At 45.0% G+C, this 13,931-nt stretch overlaps 1 protein-coding gene across 8 annotated transcripts in view; it reads left to right on the top strand.

The window, feature by feature from the left end:
- The first annotated feature begins 412 nt into the window (after positions 1-412).
- The window catches only part of ARHGEF11 (Rho guanine nucleotide exchange factor 11), a 118,064-nt gene continuing 104,545 nt past the window's right edge, over positions 413-13,931 (top strand). For all 8 annotated transcript variants that reach the window (XM_055583914.1, XM_055583920.1, XM_055583917.1 and 5 more), the window contains exon 1: positions 413-600. In XM_055583914.1, the coding sequence (XP_055439889.1) occupies positions 569-600 (32 nt within the window). In that variant the 5' untranslated portion in view covers positions 413-568. The remainder of the gene's footprint in view (positions 601-13,931) is intronic.

The following is a 13,931-nucleotide window of genomic DNA, read 5'->3' on the forward strand; positions in this document are numbered from 1 at the left end:
TTCCAGGTGTCAGTTTGGATTTTTTCATCTTTTTTTTTTTTTTTTGGTCCCTCAGTATATCTGTTGTTGTCGTTTTAAGCATTGGAGACCAGAGAATTATTTTTTTCCCCTTTGGAGCTTGAGGCTCTTGCCAACGTAAGGACAGCTGGGAAAACTGGATTAAAAGGATGTTTTTAATCTATATTTTGCAGTTAAGATTGATATTTTGAAGGCACATTCTTTCTGTGATTTTTTTTTTTTTTTTTAAAGCCCACAGCGCTAACCTTGAAGAGATTTGTGGTTGGGTTTTTGGTTTCTAAGAAGGTCATAGTTTTTCTCTTTTTCTTTCTGTTTTTTTTTTTTTTTTTTTTTAAGGGGGGAGGGGAAAGGGGGGCTAAGAAAGGAGACCATGTTAACTGGTAGAAGTAGAATGGAGCTTCAGTCACCCGGGTCCTGAGAGCTGGAGGAAAAAGGATTGTCTTCAAGTTGGGAGGCCCTCCTCTCACCTCTTTAAAAATTGTGAGCGATTCAATCCTGATCAAGACATCACAACTACAGGATTCTGAAACCGTGGAGACACCGAAAAACCATGAGTGTAAGGTTACCCCAGAGTATAGACAGGTAAGTTTGCTAATAATGTGGTTTTTCAACACTTACTTAAGGAAAGACTGAGAAAGAAGGTGTTGCATTTTGATAAAAGATTGTAAAATAAGGGTCTGAGTGGGCTGTGGGTATTGGTGGGGTCCCTGGGGACTGTCTGGACATGTGTGTTTATGTTCCCTCTGTGTGTGTCCATGTTCAAAACGTAATCTCCTTAATCAGTGTTTTTTTAAATGCAAGCAGTAGACAGTGACGCAAGGAGTGGGGAAAGAGGGGGAAAAGCTTTCTAGCCGCCTTTGACTTTTGCCAGGCCAGAGGCTGAATTTGAGTCCCTAACTTGCCAGCTTAGGGGTGGGAGGCGGGCACAAGCCTGGTCACGTGAGACCCCTAGGGTGATTGGGACTGGCTTTAGGTGTTGGAACTGCGGGGGGAAGGGCCCTGGCAGGGGCGTGGGCCTCCACCGGCTGGTTGTTGTGGAATGGTGGGGCTTGGTGATGGGGTGGATCCCATTTCTAGAATGAGGAGGATGTTCTTGGCCTGAATGATGGGACAGAAACATACTTTGCACCCATACAGGTCTGGATTTTACCAGTGGCTGATAATGGCCTGCAGAATGGCATAGGTCAACCCTAGAATTTCTTCTCCAAGCTTGGGGTTTAAATTGAAATCGGCCAACCAGCTAATGCTCTAGGTTTAATCTGCCAAGCCGTTTTTAATAAGCTTGACTCTGCAAAATGGGCCTTCCCTCTGCCTAGAGCCGGAAGGATTTGTTTTGGGCTCTTAGGCCTGATATGCAGAGGCACTGGCCCTTAGAGTCTGAGCACAGGATGTCCCATACCCCCTACCCGCCTCCCCACCCCCAGAGTTTGCCCAGCCTCCTCATCAGTACACTACATTTTACAACTTCGAAAGGTGTCTGCCTTTTCCTTTCCTCCCCTTCTCTTCAACCCTTAGAGAACCTAGAGAGAGGATAGTTTTGTGGGTGCTGCACATATCCTAACTGGATGGATGGGTGGTTGGAGGACTGAGCGAGCAGATGAAAGGACTGGGCCTGGGGGTGGGGTGGGAATTACTGGAGAGATAGGGAAGAATATTTGCAAAGGAGCAATGAGTTGTTTTCTCCGTGTCCAGTTAACCTTTGATTATCCATGCTGATAATTTCTTTTTGGCAGTGGAATGTGGCCTGAAATGCATATAATCTCTCTCTCTCCCAAACACTAATCTCTGTATTGCCTCTGAGCCCCGTTTAGATTAGTTCAGCAGTCCCTAGACGGGGACCTGACTTGGCAGTGGAGAGAAGGCAGACAGCCACAAAGGACAGATAGTGTACGTGACTGCTTAAACCTCCATCTCTTCCCCTTTTTGTGGCTTCTATTTAGTTTGACTCTTGTCAAGGCAGGGAGTTGAAATGGTTACATGACTGCCCTTCTCTTTTACCCTCTTGGAATTTGAGAATTAACACACTTGCCTTTTTGAGGTTGGGGATGAACTGTTCCTCTGAATTCAGAGTTGTGAGAAGGTAGAAACCCAGGTGTTGAGGGTGAAAGATGGAGTTAATGAAGGTTCCTGGGCTGGAGTGAGATGCTCCTCTGGGAGTTTGGACACCCTCACAGTCTTCTCAGGGTATGTATAGCATGGTTTTTCTGAGTGCTTTCATAGGAATGTATCTATTTGAACCTCCCAGTATTTCCGTGAGGCAGACAAGACAGAGGTTTTCGTTTCCATTTTACAGAAGGGGTGGTTGAGGCTCAGAGAGGATACCTGGCTAGCCCAGTGCCATCTTCCCTGACTAGTGGCAGAAGCTGGACTCAGATGCAAGCCTTCTAAACCGGAGGCTCTTACTGTTATCCCACCCTAAGTATTGGGTTGGCCAAAAAGGTCATTCCAGTTTTTCCTTATAGTCTTATAAACCCAAAAGAACTTTTTGGCCAGCCCAAGAGATTTGTCTGCTAGTCCTGTGAAATGGGAGTGGGCAGTTTTATTCTTTCTGGCAATAGAGTATGGTGCTTTTTGGTACCCCCTTGCACTTGGGATAGTGCAGCTCTGCAGGTTGAGAGCATTCTTCACTTCCACTCCCACCCCAGTTCTCTTCCTCATCAGCGGGTCAGTTCTGGGGCTTGAGTCCCCTTCAAGGTGTTTCCAGCCGCACTGGATCTTTACCCCTTTAGCAGTAGGTTCGTTCTGTTGGATCTTTTGACATCTCAGGTTCGATACCCCTGTGGATTTTAAATATTTCACAGTGTTACACAATTTTATACTGTACTGGAAAGATTGAGTGGGAGGATTTCAGACTGTTGAGGCAGGGACTCTCTTTTAGTTTTCCGATTTGCTGTGTAGGGAGCCTAGTGTAAGGTACTGCGCTCCAACAGTGTTTGAGAAAATTTAAGTGTGTGGTTCTTGCTTACAGAGAGCATGCAGTCTAACTTGAGAAACTAAGAAAGGTATGAGAGATATAAAAGCAACACTCTCCTATAAACTCTGTAAAGGCAAGAATTGGGTTTTCTTTGCTCAGGTATATCCCTGCATGCCTGGCTAAGTGCCTTCCATTGGATGAATGCTCACCAAATACTTGACATGAACGAATATTGGAATGAATGAATATGTCGGCACGTATAAGTTCATCCATTTCGGATTTTTTGAGGTTCGTGTGTTAATTTCAAATGTAGTCAAAGTAAGGTCAATTAGAGAAGGCTTCCTTGATGATGTGTATTTTCTAGGACATAAGCAACCTGATGGAGGACCACGTCTATGAAGAGAGATAGTGGCTCAAGGAATAGAAGGCTGTGGAGAGACTTTAATCCCCTCTTGGGGAGTGACTCCTGGTCCAAAGAAACATGAAATATTCGCAGCTAATCTTGATCTTGCAGTGTTAATCAGGTGTTACTGAAAGATGGGCTGAATTGTAGCTGTTCATGTCCCTTTCCGTTTTTGCCCGTGGACAATTTATTGCCCATTAGTGTGTTCTTCTCAAAAGTTGCTAAAAATGTGTTTGATATTGCAAGCAGAGATAATAATAGTGAATTATTTTTATAGGAATGATAATGAGTTTTGCTATGCCATGTATATCCATTTCCCTAGTTCTCCATGGCAAATGTTTTTGAGATGGCCAGATGGGTTAGGAGTTTGCATCCATAAAACAGCTTTTCTCTGTGCAGAGACAGTTAGCTCATGTGAGGACTAGAGCAGATGGAGAAGTACTAGATTTAAGCCGAGTTCTTGGTTTGAGCCTTGGCATTCCCCTTAACTGTATGACCTTGGGCAAATCACATGCCTCCTTTGGTTTCCTCATTTATATGAAATGCTTTCCAGTCACAAACATTTTCACATAGTTTGTCATTTGAGGATTATAGTATTTATTGCATCTTTCTCATGGTGCTGTTGAAAGGAGCAAATCAAATCAGGTAATATTTCACATTGCTTTCTAAACTGTAAAGCTCTAGAAATTTTAGATGGTAAACTCAGGGATTTGATTTAGCTTTGGGCACGACTTTCTGAACTGGCCCAAAACAAATTAGGAGTGACTGAAAGATCTTTCCATTGTTTTGAAGAATTTAACCAGAGTGAACAGGCTTTTTTGTTGCAGAAGTACATGAGGTTAGAAAGAAGGCATACTTTTCCAATGGTCAGGGTTGGGTGATGATAGTAGAATATGAGAAGGGGAAGGTTATTGAATCTCCTTCCCAGGAATTTTGATGAATGGGAGAGACTTGAGCTACCTTGGCTTCCTTAGATGGGGATAGAAAGGATTTGTTTTATGATCTCTGGCTGTTCCTTGTTTTAGAAGCATATGACTTTCCTAATTCAGAATAAACCGAGACCCAAGCAACTGTTCCTTATCAGGGATCTGAGATTAAATGTAACTTTTCCCCAGCATGTAGCCTTTTTTTTTTTTTTCCCCCCAGAGGAGGCAAAATCTGGAGTGAGGTGTATGGAGGAGGGGGAAGGAGGTGGAGGAGGGAGAAAGAAGCTTCAGGCTGAGGAATGTTTGTAGAGAAGAAAAGCTGGTGGCCTAGGCTGAGGAGGAGGTGGGGGAAAACCCTTCCCACCTCGGGCTCCCTGCTCCCACTTCAGGTTCTTGTTGAGCCCTGGAAACAAGACGTACAGCTGAGTTTCTACCTAGTTTAGGTGTTGGCCTCCCAGAACAATAGCTTCCCTGGTGGCTCAGACGGTAAAGCGTCTGCCTGCAATGCGGGAGACCTGGGTTCGATCCTTGGGTCAGGAAGATCCCCAGGAGAAGGAAATGGCAACCCACTCCAGTACTCTTGCCTGGAAAATCCCATGGACAGAGGAGCCTGGTAGGCTACAGTCCATGGGGTTGCAAAGAGTCAGACACGACCGAGTGACTTCACTCCCAGAACAATGACAGGGATCCAGAGCTCCAAATAATAAGTCCCCTGAAATGCTGAGTCTTCTCCAAAATGTACCCTGGTGCTCTCCAGGCGTGAGATTAGGGATGGCAATGGATTTGCACATGAAACATTTGGTGATTAATCACCATTATGAACAGGAGCAGTCTAAGCTTACCTTCACGTACTCAGAAACATTTCTGAAAGAGCACCCTTTGATGAACAAATTCATTTAGCTTTTTTTTTTAATAGTCAAAGTACTGTCAGAGTCCCTTTGATTGTATTTAGCAGAGTAGACCAAAAAATGTGAAAAGTTTAATGACAGTGAGTTCGTCAGAAATAAAAATGATTCTGTGAAGGTCACATGGCTAGTCCCCAAATTGGTACAAAGACAAAGGAGTTCTGGAAGCTTGTAACCTCCATGGAATAGAGTTTGGAAACTTTTGGATAGTGTCCCTTACTGCTTTAAAGATCTGGGCCTCCACTGTATGTGAAAGGGCTTTGTTAACGCTGAAGTTCCATGAAACCTAAGGACTGGTTTTAATCTATATCTGCTTCACATCTTCATAGTGGCACTACTTTTAAAAATCCATTTTACTGGTTTATTACTTTTAAAACTTAATTTCAAGATTTATCCTGTGGCTTGGAAACCCGTTTCACCATGGACTGTGCATTCTTCTTTTCTCAGTTACTGTCCTTGGGAAAAGACTCAAGTGGAGACCTGCTCCTGGCCTCCAAGGTCACTCCTTTGCCCCATGGAGGGAAGCAGGACTGCAGAAAGTTGCAGATTCTGGTTTCAAGAGAAAAAAGTATTCATTACTCTGAAAAGTTGTGTTAGATCCCTTGTGAAAGGAGACGTGGAGTTCTGAGGGAAGACCCTCCCCACCAGCATCTGAGTAAATAGATGAGTAAATTAGGGTAGCCAGCCTCTCAGATTTGATTCCTTCTAGCTGTTATGTTCTTTGAGCTTCTGAAAACATAATGCCTGTGCCCTTTCTTTCAGTGAGCCAGGACTTTTTCAGGAACCCTATCTGCCTTCCTGAAAACCAGTGAAAAATGAAAGTTTGGGAAAAAAACAAAAAACAAAAACCAGAGAACAGAGTGGTCTGATGAAATGGGAGGGGAAATGGAAGAAGTACAGTGATGTAGAAGTGTAAGGAGGGGCCAGGAAATCTGTGGCTCCCAACAAATTTGGAGTCGGATTTGGAAGACATTTTCAAGGCCTGGAAAAACACCTGGATTTGTGGCCCTAGAGCAAATGAACAGAGTTGAGGGGAAAATCACAGAAGTCTTAAGTCTTAAGGGATCCTCTTCTTTACTCTTGACTCCAAATAGGCCATCTCTTGAGGTGGTTCAGGAGGTTGAGGGGCTCCCATTTTCACTGATCTCCTGTGGTCCCATGAGTTGAATAGTTGAGCATTCTTTTGATTACCAAATTTTCCTTCGGTACATTTTTTTTTTTTTGGCTGCGCTGCATGGCTTGCAGGATATTAGTTCCCTGACCGGGTGTTGAACCCAGCCCTGACAGTAAAAGCACCAAGTCCTAACCACTGGACCACCAGGGAATTTCCTCCTTTGCTATAATTTAAGCCCATCTTCCTGCCTTGTACTTCTGATTTCAGCACAGGCCCTAAAGTCCCTTGTATCCCTCTGTCATCTTTAACGACTTCTTCAAGATTCTCCTCTTTCTAAAGGATAGCAAACTAAGACGTGGCTGTGTGAGAAGGGAGCTTCAAGAAGTGCAGAGTGAAGTGACTCCATTCAGTCTTGATTTTCAGCACTTTCTCCTCCAGTATTTAAAGCTACCATAAAATGGTGCGGTGAGATCTGTAGTCACCAGTCGTGGCCTGGCATCAAATCATGGAGGAAACAGGACCAATCTGCCAGCCTTCCAGATGCTGACCTGTGATCAGAGGCGCTTGCAGTCAGTCCATTGGATGGCAGACAGTTATCAAATAGCTCCATGCTCAGCTCAGTGCTTAGTGTTCTGGTAGATAATTTGCAAGAATGTGGAGCTTACATTCTTGTTGGGAAATGTAATTAATGAAGCAACATGAAACAATAAAAAGATAGTACATCATTGCTGAATCTTGATGTATACCAAAAAGGTACATTTAGAGACAAGGAAGAAATTGGTGCTAATGAGAATAGCCAGGGCGGGGGTAGTTAGATATTATTTAAGTCAAAGAAAGAGAGGAGGCCATTTCAGACAAAGGGAACAGCAAAAGCCAAGTTCTGGTGTAGAATCAAGCAAGAAGGTGGCCTCAGGATGGTAAGAGTATTGGTCTTCGTAGAGCAGAGAGAAATTAGGTTGTCAGGGCGAGTATGGTGGGAGGGTGGTGTGGGGATAAAGATATTCAGACTGATGTGGTAGGAAATGAGAACCCGTGAGGTTTGTGTAATATATGGTGATAAAAAGAATGTTTAAAAAAAGAATTCTGATACTATGTAAATGAGAAGACAGCAAAAGATAATGTGAGAGCAAAGAAGAAGGGCAGGATTTGAAAGACATTTTGGAAGGAAAATCAACAAGGTCTGGTTGTTAAGGCTGAATCAGATTTGGTTCCAAAGTTTTGGAGACTGGCTGACCAGAAGGGTAGTGCTATTGCTCAAGAGAGTAAGACCATCATTAAAAGTCATTCCACCTCCCATGGGTACCCAGCAATTCACTGAACACAGCATATCAAATGATACTTATCTTGCTAAGGCCTTTAGGTTAGGCTGTTTCTACCAAATAGTATTATTTATTTATTTACCAAATAGTTTTTGTGTTTTTTTTTTTTTAAACTTTACAAAATTGTATTAGTTTTGCCAAATATCAAAATGAATCCGCCACAGATATACATGTGTTCGGCATCCTGAACCTTCCTCCCTCCTCCCTCCCCATACCATCCCTCTGGGTCGTCCCAGTGCACCAGCCCCAAGCATCCAGTATCGTGCATCGAACCTGGACTGGCAACTCGTTTCATACATGATATTTTACATGTTTCAATGCCATTCTCCCAAATCGTCTCACCCTCTCCCTCTCCCACAGAGCCCACAAGACTGTTCTATACATCAGTGTCTCTTTTGCTGTCTCGTACACAGGGTTATTGTTACCATCTTTCTAAATTCCATATATATGCGTTAGTATACTGTATTGGTGTTTTTCTTTCTGGCTTACTTCACTCTGTATAATAGGCTCCAGTTTCATCCACCTCATTAGAACTGATTCAAATGTATTCTTTTTAATGGCTGAGTAATACTCCATTGTGTATATGTACCACTGCTTTCTTATCCATTCATCTGCTGATGGACATCTAGGTTGCTTCCATGTCCTGGCTATTATAAACAGTGCTGCAATGAACATTGGGGTACACGTGTCTCTTTCCCTTCTGGTTTCCTCAGTGTGTATGGCCAGCAGTGGGATTGCTGGGTCATAAGGCAGTTCTATTTCCAGTTTTTTAAGGAATCTCCACACTGTTCTCCATAGTGGCTGTACTAGTTTGCATTCCCACCAACAGTGTAAGAGGGTTCCCTTTTCTGCACACCCTCTCCAGCATTTATTGCTTGTAGACTTTTGGATCGCAGCCATTCTGACTGGTGTGAAATGGTACCTCATAGTGGTTTTGATTTGCATTTCTCTGATAATGAGTGATGTTGAGCATCTTTTCATGTGTTTGTTAGCCATCTGTATGTCTTCTTTGGAGAAATGTCTGTTTAGTTCTTTGGCCCATTTTTTGATTGGGTCATTTATTTTTCTGGAGTTGAGCTGTAGGAGTTGCTTGTATATTTTTGAGATTAGTTGTTTGTCAGTTGCTTCATTTGCTACTATTTACAAAATAGTTTTAAGAGTTCTTCTAAAGGAAGGGAGAGAAGGGAGTGAGTTCTCTGAGATTCCCTTAGGAAATGGGTCATGATTTGAGGAGATTAACATGTATTTGAAATCCTGATTAATTAATCATACCCCACTCACAGCAGACTGAACTCCAGGGCTCAGGGGCTACCTCTGCAGAAACCACCCTAGTAGCATGATTATAGAAAGGACAGGACTTGAAGCTGGGAGAGCTTTGTGTGAGCCCGAACTCAGCCGCTAACTAGCTGTGAGATCAGGACGATTTGTGTAAAAGCGTTTGGTGAATTCTATAGTGCCAAACATATGGTTAGTGTTGTTGAGGCATTTGGTTTGGCAGGGCCCCAGATTGGTCTGAACTCTCCTCTGTTGCCACCGGAAGACCTGTGCTTAGGTGCTGAGACCTCTGCTGATTCTAAACAGGACTGACAGGCATGGCTCTGGGAACATACAAAACAAACACCAGACATACCAGTTAAAAATCAGATGCGGAAGGTTCTGTCCCAAGGAGATCCTTTTTTTGTGTGTGTGCTGTAAACTTTTGTTCAGTGTCTTTCCTTTCCAGCCCAAACTCTCCAGCTTAGGATCCATGCTTTCCTCAATTCAGCCCGCATCTCACTAATTGTAGGTCTTGTTACTATCCCCTCCGATCCCGCTTCGGGTAGGCCAGCCTGTTTCCTAGACCCCATCACTCTTTCCACATCTTTATATGCATTTTTCTCTTCCCAACTCTCCTTAATCTTAGTTTCTTCAAGGAGGCCTTTTCTGGTTAATATCATCAAACTCTACAGTACATTTATATTATTCCTTTTGCACATCCATATAGCAAGTCAACTTTTCCTACCTTTTTAAAAAGTTATTTATTTATTAGTTTTGGCTGCACTTGGTGTTCATTGCTGCGCATGGGCTTTCCCTCATTGTGCTGAGCAGGGGCTACTCTCTAGCTGCAGAGCAGTCTTCTCTTTGCAGGGGCTTCTCTTGTTGCAACGCACTTGCTCTAGGCCACACAGCCAGTAGTTGCAGTGCCTGGGCTTAGTTGCCCCATGGCACGTGGAATCTTCATGGAGCAGGGACAAAACCTGCCCCCTGCCTTGGCAAGTGGATTCCACCATTAAAGTCCCTCTTACACCTTTCGTATGTTGCTATAAAATACTTTGTCAAGTTCTAGCAGAATCACTAGCATATGATCTACTATTATAAATAAATATTGGGTGCTTTTCCATTCTTTGCATGATTTATGTTGGGTATTGTGTCCTGTCCTGTTTCTTGGGATTCAGAAGCAGTGTCTCTTCATTTTTTCATTTTTCTAGATTGTCTTCTAGTGCCCAGTAGAGTTCTCTTTGTATGAGTTGTATTCCTCCCTGCAGTTACCTGACTTGAACCGTAGTTCATTCTTGACATTTCCAGTTCCCTCCATGCCTACCCAAGGGATTTCAAGAAAGCAGTACTAAACATGGCTTCCCAGGTGGCTCAGTGGTCCCAAAAAAAAAACAGTCTGCCAATGCAGGAGACACAGGAGACTCGGGTTGGATTTCTGGGTCCGGAAGATCCCCTGAAAAGGGAAATGGCAACCCATTCCAGTATGCTTGCCTGGAGAACCATGGGCAGAGGAACCTGGCGGGCTACAGTCCATGGGATCTTGAAGAGTTGGACATGACTGAGCGACCAGCACACACTCAACTCGAAACATCGCTGCTAGGCATGGAGACTGAGAATTCCATGTTCTTATTGGGCAGGAGGTCCTGGGCATTTGGTATTCCTTTTAGGGGCAGAGCAGCCTTGAGGTTGTTTGCCTCCAGCTTCTCCCAGCTCTCAGGGGATTTCCCTACTGGCTGCCTGATTTCAGAGCTGCTGTTCCCTGCAGGGGTCTGACGGCACTGGCCTGCCCTGCCATTGTCCTGCCTGCCCCAGGCTGGCCCCATTCATTTCCCAGAGCACAGCCCTCAGAAGCTTTCCTCCAAGAGACTGCTGCTGCAGAGAAAGGCCACTGTTGTTCTGGGGGGAGGTGGCTGGAGAGAGTGTAGTAAATAGCTTTGTGAATGGGACCTTGTATGAGGCTAGAACCGCAGACCCTTTTCTCCTCAGGGCCCTAGGGATGGGGGCAAAAAGCCACTAGGACTTCAGTGTGTTCACAGGAACAGGGTCTGAGGTTTAGGAATACTCGTGCTATCCCTCAAATAGCAGCATTGGTCCATTTAAGAAGTCTTCACTGGCTGGTGCCCCTCAAGGCACTAGGGTTCAGCATGCATAAGCTGCTTACCCTGCCCTCTGGGAACCTGTGGTTTTGTAGGGAAGGCATAAGGGAGCAGGAATTGTATGATACCACCCTGAACTCTTCGCTGATATCAGTTGAGGCACGTGGGAGACCATCAAGAAGCTATGCTGGAGGAAGTGGCCTTTAATTGAGGCCTGAAAATGAGAGCCACGCTTGAGTGAGGGAAAGTCCAGGCAGAGGGAACAACGTGTACTGAAGACAAAAGGCAAGGAAGGGCCTGGAGTGGCAGGAGCTGAAAACATCTGTAGTCTAAAGAGAGGCGGTGGGCGGTCTCAGTCATTCATTGGTGTCCGCCTCTTTGCAACCTCATGGACTGTAGCCCACCAGGCTCCTCTGCCCATGGGATTCTCCAAGCAAGAATACTGGAGTGGGTTGTCATTTCCTCCTCCAGGGGATCTTTCTGACCCAGAGATCGAATGCAGATCTCCTGCATTACAGGTGGATTCTTTCCTGCTGAGCCACCAGGGAAGCACTGAGACTTTAGAACAATTAATTAGATGAAACAGGAGAGTAGACAGGGAGTTAGGGCTTGGGAACCATGTAATCTTCCTTGTTAGGGGTTTGGACTTTATCCTGAGGGGAGTGCAGGATCATTGCAAGACAAGTAGAGAGTGACATGGTCAGATATGCTTTTAAAAAAATAACAAGATCACCCTGACTGCAGTGTGGACCTTCACACTGAAAGAATAGAGAGAGGGAAGACAAATTAGGAGCCCACTGCAGTAATGTGGGCAGGAGGTGAGGTAGCATCTACTAGGGAAGTGACAGTGGAGACGGAGAAAAATGAAGACTAAGTGGTTGGTTTTGTGAAGGAGAGTTGAGGCGCAGATGGCAATCATATTCTTGGCTTGGGCTGCTGGGTGATACTGTTCATTCATTTTCTGCAGTTTGAGTAGGGTCTTAGTGGCAGCATGCAGTATCTTTGGCCCAGGGACTCTTGAGTTGTAGCCGGCAGGCTTAGTTGCCTCAAGGCACATGAGATCTTAGTTCTGAGACCAAGGAAACCAGGGGTGGAGCCTGCGTCCCCTGCATTGGAAGGCGGGTTCTTAACCACTGATCCACAAGGAAAAGTCCCTGGGTGGTACTCTTCAGTGAAAAGGGGAACTCAAGAGGAAGAGTGTGATTGAGGGAAGGAGTCTCTTTTGGGCATGATGAGTTTGAAGTGCCTGGGGGTGATCACAGGGAAGGCGTTAAGCAGGCCAGCAGCTGGCTACACAGGCCTGGAGTTAAGGAACGTGTGCGGGGCTGTGGTCATCAGTATCTGGACAGAATAGTGGAAGTGGGAGGTTGTCCAGGGACAGGGTGTAGAGTGAGAGGAGAGCCTTGTCAGAACCCTGAGGGGCACTGCTTCAAAAGAGAGGCAGAGGAAGAGGATCCCACACAAGAGACTGGTAGGGAGCAGCAGGAGAACAGCAGCTAGGGCAGTGTGGAATCTCAGAAATGGGCGGGGGAGTGGCCAACGGCAGCAAGTGCTCCCAGGGGGCAAAGGGTGGAGAGGATAGAGAAGTGTCTGGATTTAGTAACTAGGAGGCTTTAATGGCCTTGGAAATGGGGGAGGAGCCAGTTTGGAATGAGCTTAAGAGGAAAGAGGAGGTGAGGAAAGGGTGATATAGTCTGGTCAGTTCTTTTATGAAATTTAGTCAGAAAGAAGAGGAACCAATGTAGCCCATTGGTCTCCATTCACAGGCCTTTGAGCCCCTTTTTTCCAGGTAGGACTAGGTTGTTTTCCAGTCAGAGTTTGGTGTACACCTAGAGTCCGCTGTGGTAGAGGCAGCAGGGGAGGTGTGTGACAGGATTAAAGGAAAGATCAGGGCCAAGAGAAGAAGTCGGTTTTTAAAGTAGGAGAGAACACAACTAATAGAGAGGGATGGAGGTTTTAGTGCCAAGATAAGAGTGCCATAATGATGGCGCTCCTTTGTATTTCTGCCCTATGATATGGAGTTTGTAAAGTGTTCTTGGTCTGTTATCTTTTTGAGATACTCTAGGCAAGTGTTTGCATTCCCATATTATAGGTGGGGAAATAAGCTCAGGGAGGCTTTAATGACCTGTCTAAGTCTGTAAACTAGTAAGTAATGGAGTTGGGATTTAAAAAAAAAAATTCTGTGCTTACAGAGCCCTAGTCTCGTGCTCTTTCCATTTTCCTGTCCCCCTGATCAAGCTCACGGTAAAAAATGTGTACATCTTTGAGGGAGCCAGACATCATTTGTGTGACACAAAGGGTGCCCTCCAGGAAGATAGACTGGTTGATCAGGAACCAAGTCTCTTGCGTGTTTAATCTCTTCCCGGTAAGCTTTCTTGTCCCTGGCTCCCTGGTAGGACCTGAGGTTTGCATTCGCTATTCAAGAGGAAGAAAACTTCCCTCCTCCTCTGCCTCCTGCTTGGTTAATGATGGGGAAAATGGCACTTAGGGGCCAGGTAAGTTCAGTGACATTGGGAAGAATAAAATCTCAGAAGTGACTCAGCATTCTTTCACTAAGCAATGTGGCACCTTTAAGCTATTCAAGGATCTTATCTGTGTGCTGTGGTACCTGGGACTGTGTAGTGAATGGATGCTCAGTAACGTTTCACTAAATGAATAGATGTGTGTGTGTGTGTGTGTGTGTGTGTGTGCGTGCGCGCGCGCGCATGCGTGTGTGTGCATGTGTACTCAGTCTGACTTTTTTTGTGATCCCATGGACTGTAGTCCACTAGGCTCCTCTGTCAGGGATTTTCAGGCAAGAAAACTGGAGCAAGTTCCTATTTCCTTCTCCATGGCATCTTCCCAACCCACGGATTGAACCCGAGTCTCTTGTGCCTCCTGCCTCTTTACTACTAGCCCACTTGTTCAGTTCAGTTCAGTCGCTCAATCGTGTCCAACTCTTTGCGATCCCATGAATCACAGCACGCCAGACCTCCCTGT

Source organism: Bubalus kerabau, chromosome 6, assembly GCF_029407905.1.
Source record: "Bubalus kerabau isolate K-KA32 ecotype Philippines breed swamp buffalo chromosome 6, PCC_UOA_SB_1v2, whole genome shotgun sequence".
Classification (NCBI taxonomy): Eukaryota; Metazoa; Chordata; class Mammalia; order Artiodactyla; family Bovidae; genus Bubalus; species Bubalus kerabau.